General features: G+C 42.5%; 1 protein-coding gene across 1 annotated transcript in view; it reads right to left on the minus strand.

Moving 5' to 3' along the window:
• The window catches only part of arhgef18b (rho/rac guanine nucleotide exchange factor (GEF) 18b), a 55935-nt gene extending 37953 nt beyond the window's left edge, over positions 1-17982 (minus strand). The window contains exons 1-7 of the mRNA XM_066647146.1: positions 17743-17982; positions 15990-16125; positions 14664-14787; positions 13235-13286; positions 10449-10526; positions 9652-9760; positions 8458-8674 (exon numbers count right to left, since the gene is read on the minus strand). Coding sequence (XP_066503243.1) covers positions 8458-8674; positions 9652-9760; positions 10449-10526; positions 13235-13286; positions 14664-14787; positions 15990-16125; positions 17743-17912 — 886 coding nt within the window. The 5' untranslated portion in view covers positions 17913-17982. The remainder of the gene's footprint in view (positions 1-8457; positions 8675-9651; positions 9761-10448; positions 10527-13234; positions 13287-14663; positions 14788-15989; positions 16126-17742) is intronic.
• Positions 17983-18210: the final 228 nt, after the last annotated feature.

The following is an 18210-nucleotide window of genomic DNA, read 5'->3' on the forward strand; positions in this document are numbered from 1 at the left end:
ACAAATCACTTCCTTTTCAGTCAAAATATACTTTACATTACTGCGTAACATCAGAGACCACCTTTTATTTGATTAACTTCCAGTCGAAGCAGCAGTTGTGTAGGATTTAGTACCTTTTCAACGTCAGGCATGAAAGAAGATAACAGTTAAAAGAATCAAAAACAACTTGAAAAACGTGAAAACAGCGAAACGTGAAAATCCACTTTCAGTTTTCATTCTCTTTCTGAGAAAGCTCAGTGCAGTCTGTCCTCTCAAAGCGAGCTGATAAACAGAAACACCTGCTGACGTCCTCAGATCTCCCAAAAATGGAAATGTTATCTGATGTAGACAGATCTGGTTCTCGGACAGGTCTTTCGCGGTTGTTTGGACTTCCACTTCCTCTGTACAGTTTTTAAAATCCTCCTCTGGGCATCGATTAACCGCTAAAGTCTCATCTCTGTTCAGAACAATAGAAATTAATTCTAAAATACTATGAATATACATTTAGCCCCCGTACGTATCTCCAGCGCCTCCTCAGCGTGAGCCCCACACAACATTCTGACAGGACTGATTCTTAAGGTTTGTGACATAAGAAACCCTGGCTGTCTGAATCAGGCCATTTGAGCTTTTATTTGAAAAATGAGCTTTATCTGACTTTATAGGGACAGCTGTAGTGCTGCCAGGTTTTGTCAGGTGTTTTGAGTTCCAATTTCTCTCCTCGATTTTTAAATTATTTCCTAATCATTTTAAAGCAACTCCTCTATGACTCATCATTTATTTTTGATTTTTTTTTTTTTTTGATCCAAAACAAACATCACATGGAAGAGGAGCAGAAGATTAACAAACAATTAATTTAAAGAAAGTTAACACTGAGTTTTCAAGATACAATAATAAGAACTTTATATATTTTAAAGCCTTCAATATCCTTAATTATTTGCTTCATATAACATTAAGAATGTGATATGTATTTTGTAATTAGTGTGTAATTATTTTGTCCAATAAATATTAGCTGTAAATTTTAGCCAAGTTTGCTATTAAACAAACCTTGTTAGTATCTTATTTAAAGCACAATAAAGATAATTATTAAAATAAAAACCCTAGTAAAAAATGTTAACAAACGCCCAAAACTTTACAAACAAATGGGATAAATCTAAATTAAAATCAAAGCAAGCAAGCTATGAGATTATTATCAAGAGCTAACGTTAATGCTACAGCTAAGCTACGTTACACAATGATGCAGAACAACAGGTGAATTCGCAGGGTTGATTTAAATTAACGCTATATAATACAGTGTTAAAACTTTTAAAAGCCCTCACATATTCATATAACACGCGTATGAAGTGGCACATATTTTTCAGAAACAGAAAAATCCAAAAATTAAAGTTGTTCCCAAGGTTGTCATTGGATTTTTCCGTTCCACCTTAAACAGCGCAGCTGTTCCATTCTAGTGCTTGAGGCGCCAGGATGGAACCGCTACTCCATTTAAGGTGGAACGTAAAATTCCGAAAACAACCTGGCCAAAGAGGCTAAAACTGAGCACTGGTCAGTTTTACGAAGGACTTAAGTAATTTGTCGTCAATATGTCCTTCAGATACCCCAAACGGACCTCATCTCGTGGATAATAAATCGTCAAAACGGATATTTAAGCAGCGTAAAAAGTGTACTGACCTCGGAAAGCTGCCCAATAAAGCCGTGTATTTACTGCTGTGTTTAGCCCGCTGCTCTTTGAGAGCCGATACTACATTCCCAGACTTTAAAGGGCCAATACCCTAAATATAGTGTATTTTCAATCGTGTTCCGTTGTGACGTTTCTGTGTTTTTACGTCGAGGTATTTAATATTAGCGTGAAAAACGTATGGTTTTGCATATTTTTTTTACTTTTTGGGAAAATAATAATAATATAATGTGTGCCAAACTTTGTGTGTAGGTCACATTTTTTCTACAGGGCAGACCTAGAAGAGGCGTTTTCGCTTACTGACTGACCCCTAATGTTGAGAGAGCATGCACAGAAGGAACTGTTAGTTCAGCCATATTTCACAGAGGGATCTTAAGAGATCTTACTACACCGTCTATGGATAGTTCAGCCATATTTCACATAAATTTGGAACAGTTCGGAATGTTTTCACCGACATATACTGGTTAGCAAACCAGAAAATTTTGTTCTCAGATGGAACCGTGTCTGAATAATAGGAAATAAGGCAGGAACACACTCTGTTTGTGTGTGTTTCTGGGGCTGTGTTTGGCCAGAGCCTCGGCTAGGCGTTGGTTAGTTCACAACTCAGCAGCACGGCCCTGAACTCGGCAACATTTACACAGTATTATATCTCACAGAGAGAGGAGGACTGCTGAATTAGTTTTATTTCACTTGAGTGTGGGTCTTTGCCTGAAATATGGCATTTTATGTTTTTAAAACTCCATAGAGTTGTGCACAGCCTTCTTAAACTTTACTCTAACCAGTTACTTTGAATAAATAAGTAATTATAATTCTTAAGATCAACAAAATCTTCTTGTTCTTTGGTGGTAGATCATCTAGTGTTTATCTTATATAAAATAAACAGGAAAAACACTGATGCCTGTGTTATATTATGAACAAAACCTTATTTTCATTTCTGCGTTTATTACCTGTTTTCTGTACAACACACTCACAGAATAAACACCACATGTAAATAAAAGATTCATTAATATGAAGCACCAAAGCTTCTCCAGACCTTTCAATGACAAAGGGGTTCCTGTTTTTGAAATGCTAGAAACACCTCTGTGACAATGGCTATATGGCTAATGGCTGTCTGGCCAAGTTTCTCTTTGTTTGTCCCATCTTTATTTTTTAATTTAATAAACCTGGAGGTCTCAAGTCAACAAAGATCATGCCCTGTATGACCACCTACTTCTATGTTTCACTCCACTATCCACAAATCTACCATCCTGCCATCCTCTCCAGCTCTACACAATCTGTTACGCGGCTTATTCTGTACTTCCTTAAATGCACCTGGCTGCCACAGATGAAGATGGAGTGTTGTAAACTTGAGCTGTCTCAGTTTGTACAGAAGCTTATTGACTGTGTGTGAGAGATTATGGTCGACGTGGAGGCTTCCTCGAGCCTGGGACACGTGCGAGTTAACCAAATATATCAGTACGACTTGTTTAGTAAGCAGTCAAATGCAAGCGGCCATCCATAATACTGCACAGACACTTTGTGGCTGTTCCCAAAGCAGTGACTGCTCCTCATGGTTTGTATCACAGGAACAACACAGAACACCACAGAGTAAACACGGAAAGCCCTTCACACCCGAGCTCCAGCAAAAACTCTCTTCATTATCACTGAGACAGGAGGGAAACCTACTCTGGTTCCGAGGGGCTTCTGTCCAGCACGGTGTGTTGTTTCCTACTCGATGTATGTAGTTGTGTGCAAAGATGTCATGATCATGATTGTTTTATGGAATATTGTAGCTAAAAGTTTTCTGTGAAGCACAACTCACATGAGACAAGGAAACAAACTGCTTTGTTTCACCTCGAATTAACCACTTTATGCTCCATAGACAGGGTCCCTCACATAGGTGCAGCCATGTTTGAAATACTTAGTGCAGAGACTCTGGTGGTTAGAGAACTGTGTGTTTAACTGGAAGGTTGCTGGTTTGATGCCCAGAGCCGGCAGGTCATGACTGAAACGCCCTTGAGCAAGGCACCTAGCCCCCAACTGCTCCCCGTGCGCCAGGCATGTGTGCTCACTGCCCCCTTGTGTTCACTAACGTGTGTAAATGTGTGTTTCACTGCACGGATTGGGCTAAATGAGGAGAACAAACTCCCCTGTGTTCAGCGCAGTAGCTAATAAAGCGATTCTAATTCTAATTCACTAGGTGTCAGCATAAATGGATCATGCATAAACATCTCCACACGAAGAGAACTACCACCCATTTTAAGGTGGAATGGAAAATTCCTGTGAAAACTGGTCAGTTTTATGAAGGAATGGATTCACATATTGACCCCTGATCTTTCAGATACCCCCCACTGACCTCCCCCCACTGCCCTCTCAGGGGCAATAGATGGTCAAAACTGTTTTATAGCAGCAGAAAAAAATCGACTGACCTCAGAAAGCTTCCCATTAAAATGCTCATGTAGCTGCTGTAGATTCTACTGCATTCCCAGAATTTTAAAGGGCTTATACCCTAAATTTTTGTGGGGTTTTTTTTTGTGTGTTTGTTCACGTTGGTCCAGCTATTACATTTCTGTTTTACGTCAAGGTGGATGACATTACCTTTTAAAACTTTTGGTTCTGTAGAATTTAGAAGAGACAATAATAGATAAGCTCAGCCTTTCCTGGGAGCGAAAGTAAACAAGCCAACATCATTTTTAAACTCTGTATCTTATCAGGTGACATCATTTCGTTTCATCTTTAATCAGTCTGAAAATAAATGTGTCTAAAAGCAGCTTTTGAGGCACATGTTAAATTGCGCATAGGGACTTTTATAGGCGTCAGTAAAAGTAATGCGCGAACACACAGCAAACACACAGCTTCCTTCCTTCCTTTTAAAATAAGTAACAGGGAAATAGTCACCAAACAAGGGGCTAAATTTACCTTATTACCTCAGACAATTCAAACGGCTGCACACAAATACATTACAACAACATTACACCGACATACACCCTGACACTCATTCACTCTACTGATGTGGCATAATTTATTCGTACTCACCACCAGCCACGAGTTCACACACATCAAAGTGAATTAATAATTCATCAACAACTTTTGATCCAAAGACCTGTGCCTCGTGCAAATTATTTTTTATTTTTTTGTTTTCCTTGTTTCTACACACAATGTTCACTTTGTCATTTCCACTGACCACACAGGAGCACTCTCTAGTTCAACAGGACCCCCACAGAGCAGGTGTGATGTGGTGGTGGATCATTCTCAGCGCTGCAGTGACACTGACGTGGTGGTGGTGTGTTAGTGTGTGTTGTGCTGGTGTAGAGTGGATCAGACACAGCAGTGCTGCTGGAGTTTTTAAACCCTGTGTCCACTCTCTGTCCACTCTGTGAGACACTCCTCCCTCGTTGGTCCACCTTGTAGATGTAAAGTCAGAGTTGGTTGCTGCACATTTTGTCTCGGTCGTTCTCCGTCAGTGGACACAGGACGCTGTCGGCTGGACGTTTTTAGTTGGTGGACTGTTGTCAGTGGGGCAGGGACACCAGGGGATTTACAGATTCCAGCAGCACTGCTGTGTCTCATCAACTTGTGCGCACACAACACGGATGGACAGACTACAGTCTGTAATTGTGAAACGACACAGTGCTCCTGTGTGGTCAGTGAAGCTGAGAGAGAGTGTAGAAACCAGAAGATCGTTTTTAATGTTGTGGCTGATGGGTGAGAACAGTGAGGGCTGTCTGTCTGTTACTGTCACTTTAATATAACCCCTCTGACCAGAGACAGCAATCAGTAACAAACAGCTCTTGGTCTTTTGGGTTTTGTAGATTGTGTTGTTCTGAATTATTTACTCATGGATGAAGATTAATCTCTACATGAGGATAACATTCAGTGAGTATATGCTGACCTTAATATTGCTTCTTATGAAGAGATATTACAGTTATTACCTTCAGAGAAGATTCATTATTGCTGGACAGATGCTTACTAATCTGGGCTAATGAGGAATTAGGGGAGGAGGAAGCCGCAAGGGTTTAATTTTGACACACACCGGGGCTCTGCCTTCATGCTGCAGACAACATGCGTGAAGTGTGTAGAGAAAGCTTTAGCAGCAAAAGCAGAAAGAACCGGTGGATCTTGGTGAAAGTGGCTGTGACAATGTTGTTATCATCATCATTTGGGAAAACATTCTTAAAAGTAGTCATCTAGTTCCTTATTGTAAGTAAGTGACCACGTCAAATACAGCTTTTAAATTTATACACACACTAGACCGAGCTCACAGGAGAAATATGACCTAATGAATGAGCAGCAAACTGACAAAAGTAACAGATCGGCTCAAGAGCCTCCAGCGTAACAAAAATCAGTGAGTCGTACGAACAGGATGCTCCTGTTTTCAGATTCTCTCTCTTTAAACAAACACTAGGTAATATTTATTTATTTATTTATTTATTTATTTACTTATTTATTTATTACTCCTGAGCTCCCTCTTCAGTTGCAGAGTGTAATTAATTTTTACAGCACTGTCATAAAATTAAGGGCTCCAGATAGGGAGGGAAGGGCTGTGGTTTCCTACCCTCCTCCAAAAGTTACATAGTGTAGTTTCTGCAGTGCTGTGCCCAGAGTAGCAACAACAGAGGCTCTGTTATATTCATTACACACAATGAAGCATCACAATGGTTTTAAAGCTGTCATTTTAAGGTAAAAATATGATGTTTTCTTTTAACCACAATCACAGAAGGGTGGGGCAGCAGGGTGGGGCAGAAGGGTGGGGCAGCAGGGTGGGGCAGCAGGGTGGGGCAGCAGGGTGGGGCAGCGGGGTGGGGCAGCGGGGTGGGGCAGCGGGGTGGGGCAGCGGGGTGGGGCAGCAGGGTGGTGCAGCGGGGTGGGGCAGCGGGGTGGGGCAGCGGGGTGGGGCAGAAGGGTGGGGCAGAAGGGTGGGGCAGCAGGGTGGGGCAGCAGGGTGGGGCAGCAGGGTGGGGCAGCAGGTGGGGCAGCAGGGTGGGGCAGCAGGGTGGGGCAGCGGACAGTTGCTCTGAATGTACTTGACTGAAATATGTTTGTTGGTTCCACATAAATGAAAATGAAGCAAATAAAATATATCCATCCATCCATCCATTATCTGTAACCGCTTATCCAATTTAGGGTCGCGGGGGGTCCAGAGCCTACCTGGAATCATCGGGCGCAAGGCGGGAATACACCCTGGAGGGGACGCCAGTCCTTCACAGGGCAACACAGACACACACACATTCACTCACACACTCACACCTACGGACACTTTTGAGTCACCAATCCACCTGCAACGTGTGTTTTTGGACTGTGGGAGGAAACCGGAGCACCCGGAGGAAACCCACGCGGACACGGGGAGAACACACCAACTCCTCACAGACAGTCACCCGGAGCGGGAAAAATAAAATATAACAGTGCCTTAAAATACTGGAGCGTCCCTCGCTACAAATATTAACACTCTGGGGTCTGGGGTCGTCTTAAACTCTACTCAAAGTCACCTGATCTCCATCTGTTTCATTCTGTAAATAATTCGCCCCAAAAGCTGAAGTCTACTTTTACAAACTCTTCATCTCTCTGTAAAAACACACACTGTCGCCGGACACCTGACTTCACTGGTCACACGCGGAGAGTGTGGGTCTCGTGTGTGTCTCAGCCCCTCTTCACAGCCTCAGAACTGTGGATGTGAGGGGTGTAGGGGTCTGGTGATGAGACGGAGAGGACAGGGCACACTCTGCGGTGTCAGGGAGTGTTTGACCTGTGTTTCTGCGCTGTGTTTTCACAAAGATATTCATAACAACATCCAGAAACATTCACTCGACTTTGACTTGTGTGTTTAAAGAAAGAGCACACACTGAGATATGTGTGTGTGTCTGAGAGAGAAAGAGAGAGAGAGAGGTGGATGACATCATGACTTCCATGATGCATCGGTGGCCCCCCTCTCAGTTATTTAGGAGTTCAAGTTGTGTCCAGCGTTACTGTCTCTGTTTTTTATTGGGGCCTGTTGTGGTGATGCTGGTGACATGAGACTAAAAAAAAGAGCTCAGTCAATGACCAATGTGCACTTTTCATTACCGTCAGCATGAATTAACGGGAACATATTACAGCCCTTTTACACAAATGAATACAGTTCTGGGTCTTAATCTAACATCTGTTACCTGCTTTTGTCAAAATACCACAAGGATCAAACCCCACAGCAGAACCTGTTTCTTTAAATGAAAACGAGCCGCTCGCTGTTCACCCCGACCCTGAGCGCACAGCAGTGAGGAGCGAGGAAAAGAAGCTCTGGTTCTCTTTCTTCTCCATCCTCTTTATGTTCCAGCGCTGTGATTGGACAGACACAGACAAGGGGGCGGGGCAATTCTAAAGTCTCTGAACATTTTATCCTGTATGGCTCGCTTTATATTATAGTGTGTCGTTTGGAAGGAGTTCCAGATCCCCACATTAATGAGTCCATGCACTGAACATGTGATTTTTATCATAATATATCTCCTTTAAATCGTTAAAGAGCCAGTGCAGAGGAACTCATGCCGCCTGCTCGAGTGTCTGACTTAAAAACAACACAGGATTCTGCTTTCTGTCGAGGACGTAGTCACTTACTTACACTTAAAATAACAACAAACCATACCCCTGACCCAGAGGAGCTCAGACCTCACACATCTGAGTAACTACTGTAACTGAGTTAATATCATCGTAACAAGAGTTATGTTCATGTTTTTATTCACATGGAACCAATGTACACACTTTAAGTCGACATTTTTCCAGTGGAGTGTGTGGGAGCCACATGCACGCGCGTGTGTGTGTGTGAGCAGGTGTGTGTAAAGCGGCGTGTTACTCACTGAGACACTGCATGCCATGCTTTCTCTGCAGGCTCTTGCTGCACAGTGAGCACGTGGCCAGGCTGGAGAAAGAGCCGCTGATCAGCAGGTGACCGTTAGCACTGCGGCCAATCAGACTGGAGCCCCGGGTTTTCTCCTTCACCTCCCTCTCCTTCTCTTTCTCCTTCTCCCTGTCTTTGCCTTTCTCTTTCTGCTGCTCTTTTTCTCGGGTCTTACCCTGGAACAGAAACACAATACAGAAAACATCAGTTGGTCCTTCTCCTGAGGAGTAAATTCAGAATCTCTTTACACGGTCATATCCACTTCATATCCAGGGGTTTGTACACACATACAGCTACTAGAACATCGTTTTCTTGCCCGACTAATGCTTTTTCCGGCCATCGAATGCCCATAAATATTCAGACATAAGTCGTAATGTCACTGCTGTGTCTGATCCACTCGTAGCAGCGCTGAGCGTGATCCACCATCCGTATCATACCTGCCCTGTGGGGGTCCTGACCATTGAAGAACAAGTGACCTACTCTAAATAGAGTTAACAAGGTATGCAGAGCAACAGGTGTACTACAGACAGTGGAGCTGTGAGAATGGACAGTGAGTGTAGAAACAAGGAAGTGGTCATAATGTTATGGCTGACCCCACAGGACCTGCTCCGACCAGAACGTTACGACCATCGCAGCGTGGCCCTTGTCAAAGTGACTCAGTTCCTTGCACTGACCATTTCTCCTGCTTCCAACAGCAGCAGCCTGTTCCCTTGCAGTGTCGACAGGGGGCGCTGTTTCCAGATCACCCGTGTTATTCACCTTTCCTGTCAGTGGCATTAATCTCGTGGATGATTGGTGAATATTGTTTATTTAAGTAAAGAGCAAACGTTTAAATTTCAGTTTTCAAATGATTCGACGGATCACACTTTCACCGTGAAATGAAACAGAACCAGATCCTGTTCAGCTTCAGACTTTGAGAAGGTGTCATTATGATTCAAATCAGAGCCACAACATCAAAACATCACAAGACGCTTAAGTGGCACAGAAACACATTTCGGTTTCACTCTGAAACGAACGCCTTTGTTTTACAAAAAGGAGGAAGTCGGAGCTCGAACAGAAGGTGCCGTGTTGCTGCAACTCTGAACAGATGAAGGAAGAAGAGGCTGAAAGTCAGGGGAAGTGCGTGACGCAGCTGTAAAGGCCGTGAAGTCACCTTGTCTTTGTTGAAGGACCCAGTCACCCGGTTCCTCAGAGAGCTCAGTGTCCTCTTCACCTTCGTCCCTCGTTCTGACCTCTCCGCCCGGTCCTCCTCTTCCTCGTTCCTTATGGTCAATGATTAGTATCGTTAGAAAGTGCATTAGTGAAAGTATTATTACTGTTATTCATCTTTTCAGACTGAGGCTTTGACCCTTTACGGCGTTTGCAGGGGCACAGCTGTTTATTCTGGGGTTAAAACCAAACTAAAAAGACCTGTGTTCACTAGCAGCTGGTGTGCACTTCACAGGAGATATTTAAAAATAACCTTTAGTAATATTTAATTCTCTTTTATTCATATTTAATCATTTCTCTCACACTTTTAAGATCAATGTAAGACTCTCAACCAAAAGCCCAGCACCCTCTGAAATATTAATACTTTCACATTATTCACAGCCATTGTTTATGTCACGCACTTTGACACATCACCAGGCCACTGTTTGTTATTTTCTAGCCTCCACAAGGTATTGTAGATGCTGTAGATCAATATTTAAACGTACAAACAAGGGGCTACAAGGGGGTAAAGACCCTTACGACCAAGTGATGGGTTTTTAAACCTCTAAAAGGTTCTTCACACACACTTCTTAATCATTATTGATTCTTTATGGAACCAAAAATGGTTCTTCTATGGCATTGCTCAAAGAACCTTTTGTAGAACCTCTGTTTTAAAGAGTATAGGTTTCTGATCAAGTGGCAAGGGTTCCCAAACCACGTGGAGGGTGAGGATTGAAAGAGATATGATGTTGTGGGACTTACTCGTTGGAGAGAAACTCGTACCAGGTCACACTCGCGGTCGTCTCTTTCCGTTCAGAGATGGAGCTTCTGCATTTGACTCTGTGGAACAGTACACATTAGAACTGTATTTACTAGGACTCAGAGTCCTCACAGTGTACTTACCAGCACTTTCTAATCCACAGGAAAATGGAAAATATAACGCTAAAGCTCTAAAGTCAGTAGTGTGTCCCAACAACAAAACACCATCATTCTCAGCGCTGCAGTGACACTGACGTGGTGGTGGTGTGTTAGTGTGTGTTGTGCTGGTGTAGAGTGGATCAGACACAGCAGTGCTGCTGGAGTTTTTAAACCCCTCAGCGTCCTGCATCCGCTGATGAAGGACTAGACAAACAGACAAGGTACTGTCTCTGACTTTACATCTACAAGGTGGACCAGCGAGGTAGGAGTGTCTCACAGAGTGGACAGAGAGTGGAATTGTGAATTACGTCCCTAACACAGAGGCGTATGTCCTCCCTATCACAGTGTTTTAAGTGGCATACAGTAAGTTCATTGTAGATACAGAAGGCAGTGTAGATTACAGATGCCACATCTTGGAGGATCCTTCCTTTATCAAACACGATCACTCAAGCACCTCTCAGGGTTTCTAACCACAGCATTAACACAACACTGATATAAAGCCATTAGTAAAGTGATGATACAGGCTCTCTGTAAGGAAGACTGTTAACAGAACACTCCTCTGGCGTTAAAGCAGGACGGCAGTGTTTTGAATAGTTAGAGCGTTAAGTAGTAGCAAAATGAACCCTCACGCTATCAGATTAGCATTTCAGTAAGGCATTGTGAGTGCTGTCAGCAGGTGGCACCCAGAAACCATGTGGTATCAGGGGTCACGTCATGGGCCTCCCCTGAGACATGATCTCAGAAGCTTCCTCTTTTCTCCCTCTCATTAAAACATCATCACCAAACAGTCTCACACGCTGGAGGAGAGGGCAGACTGGGTGCTCGTGTCCATCGCACCGGCTGATGACGAGATGACTCAACAGATTCTTGATCTCTGCCGTCTGCCGCGATAGCAATGAATGTTTGGCCCAAATGTGGCACAGCTGCAGTTCTTCTACAGCCCGCATTTGGACTCGAATGATGGTGTTGCCTCAGAGTGAGTCTGTCTCCTCGACTCAGCCACAGATCCACTTTGGGGAATATCAGGTGTGGTGGGGAACCAGGTTTGACCCTCACTACACTTACCAGTGCCAGAACAACTGAGCCAAAAGAGCCAAAATTGAGACAGATTTGTCTGACTATCTGAACTGCCAATGACAGACTTAAGGCTTAGAAATCTGCCCAGAAACAGCAAGAGGCCCTGGAAACACTGGGCTGTTTCACTGGAGATTTTATTGAACAAATATTAGGTGATTAAATAAATGCTAGAAATATTATTTAACACATCATTGTAATTCAAATCCAAATATTCTCCTTCTTTTTTGTCATTTTGTAGAAAATATTGCATAGTATTATACATGACAATTCTTATATTATTTAACAAAAAATAACCTAAAAATGACGCTGTAACACGCTACATCCACAATCTCTAACATCACCAGCTTTAAATCGACCAAAACTCACACATACTTTTGGAAACAATATTATCCCCAAGAAACGAACAAATCGATCCCATGCTTTTGCAGCTCTTTTTCAAAACGAAAGCCATGACCAAACAATTCTTCTCACTCACCATTTACAATCTACTTAATTATTAGGTTAATTTTTGTTGAAAACTTATTACACACCTGATAAAAGGGATGTTTACCAAAAATAAAATGACCTAAAAATGACTCTTGAAAACAAAATATTGAACTCAAAAACACGCTATTCACGCTATTTCTGAAGGAAGCTAAACACAGAGCTAGCTCCATGCGGCCCGAGAGTCATTAAGGGTGAAGTGGGGGAGTGTAAGGAGCTCTTTCCAGGGAGGTTTGTTAGAGGAACGCCGTGCTGGTGTTGCTGCAGCAAGACAGTGAGAGCGGGGTTTAATTCAGCTGTGAACAGTAGCAGAGGGAGGCATTACGCTGTCAGATTAGCGTGTTTTTAAAGGCGTAGCAGATGCTAACCAGACGTCGGCCGCTGCTGTGTGTGTGTTAGATGTTAGCAGAGCAGCTGGCAGGGGGTGGGGGGTCATGGGGGTCTTCATGCGTGCTTGTGTGTGTGTGTGTGTGTGTGTGTGTGTGATTGAGTGAGTGGGTGTGGGGGGTATATTATAGGGCTATAGCTCCAGATATAGCAGCGTGTGCCACTCTTGTTTACTTACCCATGATACAGCTTAAGCTCTTGCAGAACTTTCTGTACCATCAGCCTATGGTACAAACAAGACAGACTGAGTGTGTGTATGTGTGTGAAGTGTGTGTGGTAGGTGGGGGGAACATGGCATGGTCAATACAATATGACTAAGTTGTATTTAAAACAACACTAGGCAGTTTTATTTGTCCTTTAAATTACAGCTTCAAAATGCCCCACTGAGCTGCAATACAGAGAACACAGCCTGCTCCTCAGGGCTCAGCACTGCAGAAACTGCACTATGTAAGTTCTGGAGGAGGGTATGAAACCATCCCCCTTGATTTCAGGACAGTGCTGTAAATGTGAATTACACTGTAGGAATTGTAGGAACAAAAATACATAGTTTTTTTTTCACATCTAGTTATGTAACCAGGGTTGTGAAATTCATTGGTTCTAATGTAAAGATACAGACTGTTCCTCCAGATCACAACTCAACAAAATATAAACATGATCAATTTAGAGCAGTCTCTCAGACTCACATGTGACACTGTCCATCTGTTGAGCGTAAACCTTCCTCTGTGTCATGGTCCTCTGCAACAGACAGAAAGAGAAGTCAGTTCATCAGCACAGTGTTGTATTACTCAACAGTTAACAGTTAATATATAAAGCACGATATTCATTTATTCCTTGTCTGTAGCCCTTATCCAGTTCAGTTCACTCCTCACAGACAGTCACCCGGAGGAAACCCACGCAGGCACAAAGAGAACACACCACACTCCTCACAGATAGTCACCCGGAGGAAACCCATGCAGACACAGGGAGAACACACCACACTCCTCACAGACAGTCACCCAGAGGAAACCCACGCAGACACAGGGAGAACACACCACACTCCTCACAGACAGTCACCCGGAGGAAACCCACGCAGACACAGAGAGAACACACCACACTCCTCACAGACAGTCACCCGGAGGAAACCCACGCAGACACAGGGAGAACACACCACACTCCTCACAGACAGTCACCTAGAGGAAACCCACGCAGACACAGGGAGAACACACCACACTCCTCACAGACAGTCACCCAGAGGAAACCCACGCAGACACAGAGAGAACACACCACACTCCTCACAGACAGTCACCCGGAGGAAACCCACACAGACACAGGGAGAACACACCCCACTCCTCACAGACAGTCACCTAGAGGAAACCCACGCAGACACAGGGAGAACACACCACACTCCTCACAGACAGTCACCCAGAGGAAACCCACGCAGACACAGAGAGAACACACCACACTCCTCACAGACAGTCACCCAGAGGAAACCCACACAAACACAAGGAGAACACACCACACTCCTCACAGACAGTCACCCGGAGCAGGACTCGAACCCACAACCTACAGAACCCTGAAGCTGTGACAGAGACACTACCTGTAGCGAATCCAGTTGCCTCAAGTTGTACACTGAAGCAGCTGCATATGAGGCTAAGTGAAGCCAAGGGTGAACTAGATGGGTAAAAAGTCCCCTCACCCTACGGATATGGCCTCTCTGGCGTTTATGAACCAGAACTAATCATCCAACATCATTTGGTTGGTCAGATCCTCCCAGAAATAATTCAAAGTCAGGGGAAATGTTGGATGAGGATGTGTTGTTGTTGACCACACAGTGTAGTTCTAAAAGCTTAATCACCATAGAAAGGTTTTAAAAATAATATAGAAACAATTTAGGGATGCTAAATTAATCTAGATATTTTTTCTGAAGATTGGCGCCCCCTTCAGGGTGTGTCTCTGACCTTGCATTAAGTGATTCCAGGTGGGCTCCAGACCCACCACGACCCTGAACTGCATAAGGGCTACAGACAATGATAAATTAACGAGTCCAAATCAAGAACCATTCAGGAACAACATTAATATGAAAGTGTTTAGCAGTTTAGGTGATCCGCTGTGGTTTATGTCTGAGAGACTGACCTCCCGCCACCCTGGCGGCCTGTTTGGAAGTTTCCAGAATCCGGGAGACTTTCTCAGCCTGAGTTTTATCTTCCGATGCCAAGATATCAGACCTGGAGTACACAGTCCTTAACGTGGGTGGCTGCTGAGATTAAAATCAAACCGATCGGATTAGCCTTGTCATACAGCCACAGAAACAGATGTGATCAGATATGAATGTTTCTGTTAATGCTGCAGTCATTGTATTCGCATTCAAACTGGTACGTTAGCATGTTTTCGGCATATTACAACACATCTACCCTATCTCACCAGAGATCTATTCAAATTCTTTGTGTTTGTCACCTTTAACTGATACAAATCTACCCCTAGAGCTGTTGCTGAGAAGCATGGTAGAGTTAGTCTTAGTAAGACTGGTCTGTATGAGCTTCCTGTGTGATATCTTGTTTCCTATCACCGTGTAGAAGGGTTACTACACCCCCTACCTTCAGTAAACTCTGCATCTGAACTTTGAAACATGCGCTGAAGTGGGAGAGTCCAATGCGAGGGGCTCTGCTACTTTGTTTGTTCCGTTTCCGTAATGACGAAGAAACGCCCATGCAGCCAGGAGACCAAAGCTGTGCGGTAAAACACAGTGGTAGAAGTGCAAGTGTACACTATCCTCCAGGCAGGGCGCCGCACAAGAAGAGTTTCATCAGGGGCAGGGAACTCTGGTTCTAATTTGCCCACTGACATAGTTTCAATTCACGACAATAACAGAGTTGAACTCGAGGGGGCGCTGTAGAGGTAGAACTGACTGGTGAAACAAGGGCTTCCGAAAGTTTATATTTATCATCACTTTCAAACGAAAACCATGTATCTCCAAAATAGCAGGTTTATTAGGGAATGGAAATAAATCGTTAACGTTCAGTGTAGGTCCGTTTAAAAAAGATTTTATTCCAAGTCATTTTAAAGCATTTCTATTGGTCCGTTGATCTTAGAATGTTTCTCACTGGAAAGCCATGGTATGTACTGTAAATTTGAGACTTGTCTTGTATATTTTATGTTTTCCAAAGCAATACGACTCAATTGTTAATGAGTACAAGGCCTTAGGGTGTAGTTACATTTTAAAGAAGCTCCATGCTACATGATAAATCATTTATAGCAGCTCTGGAATTATTATCTGTAGACACTGAATAATTCATAGTATCTGTAAAATTCATAGCATTATAAAATAATGGTAAACAATGGTACAATCTAAATTTTACAGTAGTTATAACAATAAAGCTGTGGTTTAAAGGGTATAGGACATGTTAAAGAGCAGGAAAGACACAAAAACACATGTATTTTAGAAAATAAAGGGTGTTTTACTAATGTTTTGGATCCGTCTGTGAACTCTTCTATGGAGCTGTGGGAGTGAGAGAGCGAGGGAGGAGGAGTACCAGGACATAAACTCTCTTCCTCTCTCTCCACATCACTGTCCACACTGGCGGTGTCCAGACTGAACCTGCACACACACACACACACACACACACACACACACACACATTTTTCATATATTCCCTATATAAACTTTATGTCCAAAATTGTGCCCAAAACGTCTTCTAAAATGAAATGTCTTAAAAAGAAGTCTCTACTTTTCTGAGAAGAATTTACACTAGATTTGGGAACACTGCTGTGAAAACCTGATTGCATTCAACCATGTGAGCATTAGTCATTTCATATTCTGATATTGGATGCTGATTTCTGCCGCTCTTCCTCTTCCCAAAGGTTTGAATGGATCTCCATCACTCCAGAGAGCACTGTTAAACCACTCTAGCCCCTGCTTGGAATTGAGCATTGTGACCTTCGGCTCATGTGCAGCTGCTCTAAAGCTTCCTGTTCCATTTCATGCTTTTCTATGGAGTATCTGGGTTCCCAAAGACTGTACCTTTAGACTGTTGAATTTACATGTGCAGCTGCTCCAGAGCACTCTGTTCTATTGTCCATCATCGTAAACAGTGAATAACACGAGTAGATGAATAACTCATAAATGATACTGAAAAAAATTCATAGTAATTTAAATAACAATAAATTAAATGAATAAATCGTGAAACTAATATCTGTGAATATTACTATCAGTGAATACTGGTTTCTAAATAAATCACTGCTCTGTATTTAAGGTCAGTGCAGTGAGAGTGAAACTGATGGATCTATTCTGAACGCTGCTGTTTGGGTGTGTCATTTCTGTTTTGTGCTGGATGAATATACTTGGACGTTCCTCTTTTTTTACTAAAGCAGACACAGTTACTTCTGATGACAGAGAGAGGCTCAGAGACCTCTGTGATACCTTCTGTGATGATAAATAAAGAACTTAATTTCATAATCATTACTGAACATTTAATCACAGTTACTGAATAATTAATTGCAGTTACTGAATAATTAATCACAGTTACTGAATAATTAATTGCAGCTACTGAATAATTAATCACTGTTACTGAATAATTAATCACAGTTACTGAATAAATAATCACAGTTACTAAATAATTAATCACAGATACTGAATAATTAATCACAGTTACTGAATAATTAATCACAGTTACTGAATAATCAATCACTGTTACTGAATAATTAATCACAGTTACTGAATAATTAATGACAGTTACTGAATAATTAATCACAGATACTGAATAAATAATCACAGTTACTGAATAATTAATCACAGATACTAAATATATAATCACAGTTAATGAAAAATTAATCACAGTTACTGAATTATTCGTAACAATTACACATAAAATTCATAGCTATTACTGAATAATTCATGACATTTACTGAAATACTCATAGCATTTACTGAATGATTCAATGTAGTTATTGAATTATTCATAACACTTAATAAATAATTCATAATTCAATAAATGAAATATTCACAATAGTTATGCAGTAATTAAAAATTGAATAATTAATAATTCGCAAAACACTGAATATATGATATTAGACACTAAAATGATTCAGAGTAGACATGAAGTAATTAAAAGTACTTAATTAAAACCTAGATGAAGCACCTGTGAGCAGAGGAATATTTAAATGTAAATATATAAATTTAAAAATAAAAATGATATTGAAGATTAAGGTGGTCTTACCTCCTCCCCATGCCCACAGGAGACAATGGGACGTCCCAGCTGTGTCTCCGGGAGGTGGACATGGATCTGACCAGAATCGGGAAACTCTCCAAATCTGAGTCGAGCTCCAGCGTCGGTGCAGAAGACCCGGCGCTCACTCCTTGATCGCCCGGTTCACACAGCAGGTTCATGGCTCTGTGTGTGGGCGAGAGAGGGACACTCTCTGTGGGAGAGAGAGGGATGCTAATTTGCGAGGGTTGGGGGCAGATAAACAGAGTCTGGGTCAGTGGGGGTTCCACCTGCAGATCTCTGAAAAAATCAGAGTCTCTCAGGGATGAGTTCAGATCCAAAAGATCGTCCACACTGCTCCCAGAGCACTCAAAATCACTCTCCAACAAAGAGTAATTCTGCAAACACAGAGTGAGAGAGAGAGAGAGAGAGAGAGAGAGAGAGAGAGAGAGAGAGAGAGAGAGAGAGAGAGAGAGAGAG

Source organism: Hoplias malabaricus, chromosome 16, assembly GCF_029633855.1.
Source record: "Hoplias malabaricus isolate fHopMal1 chromosome 16, fHopMal1.hap1, whole genome shotgun sequence".
NCBI classification, from domain to species: domain Eukaryota; kingdom Metazoa; phylum Chordata; class Actinopteri; order Characiformes; family Erythrinidae; genus Hoplias; species Hoplias malabaricus.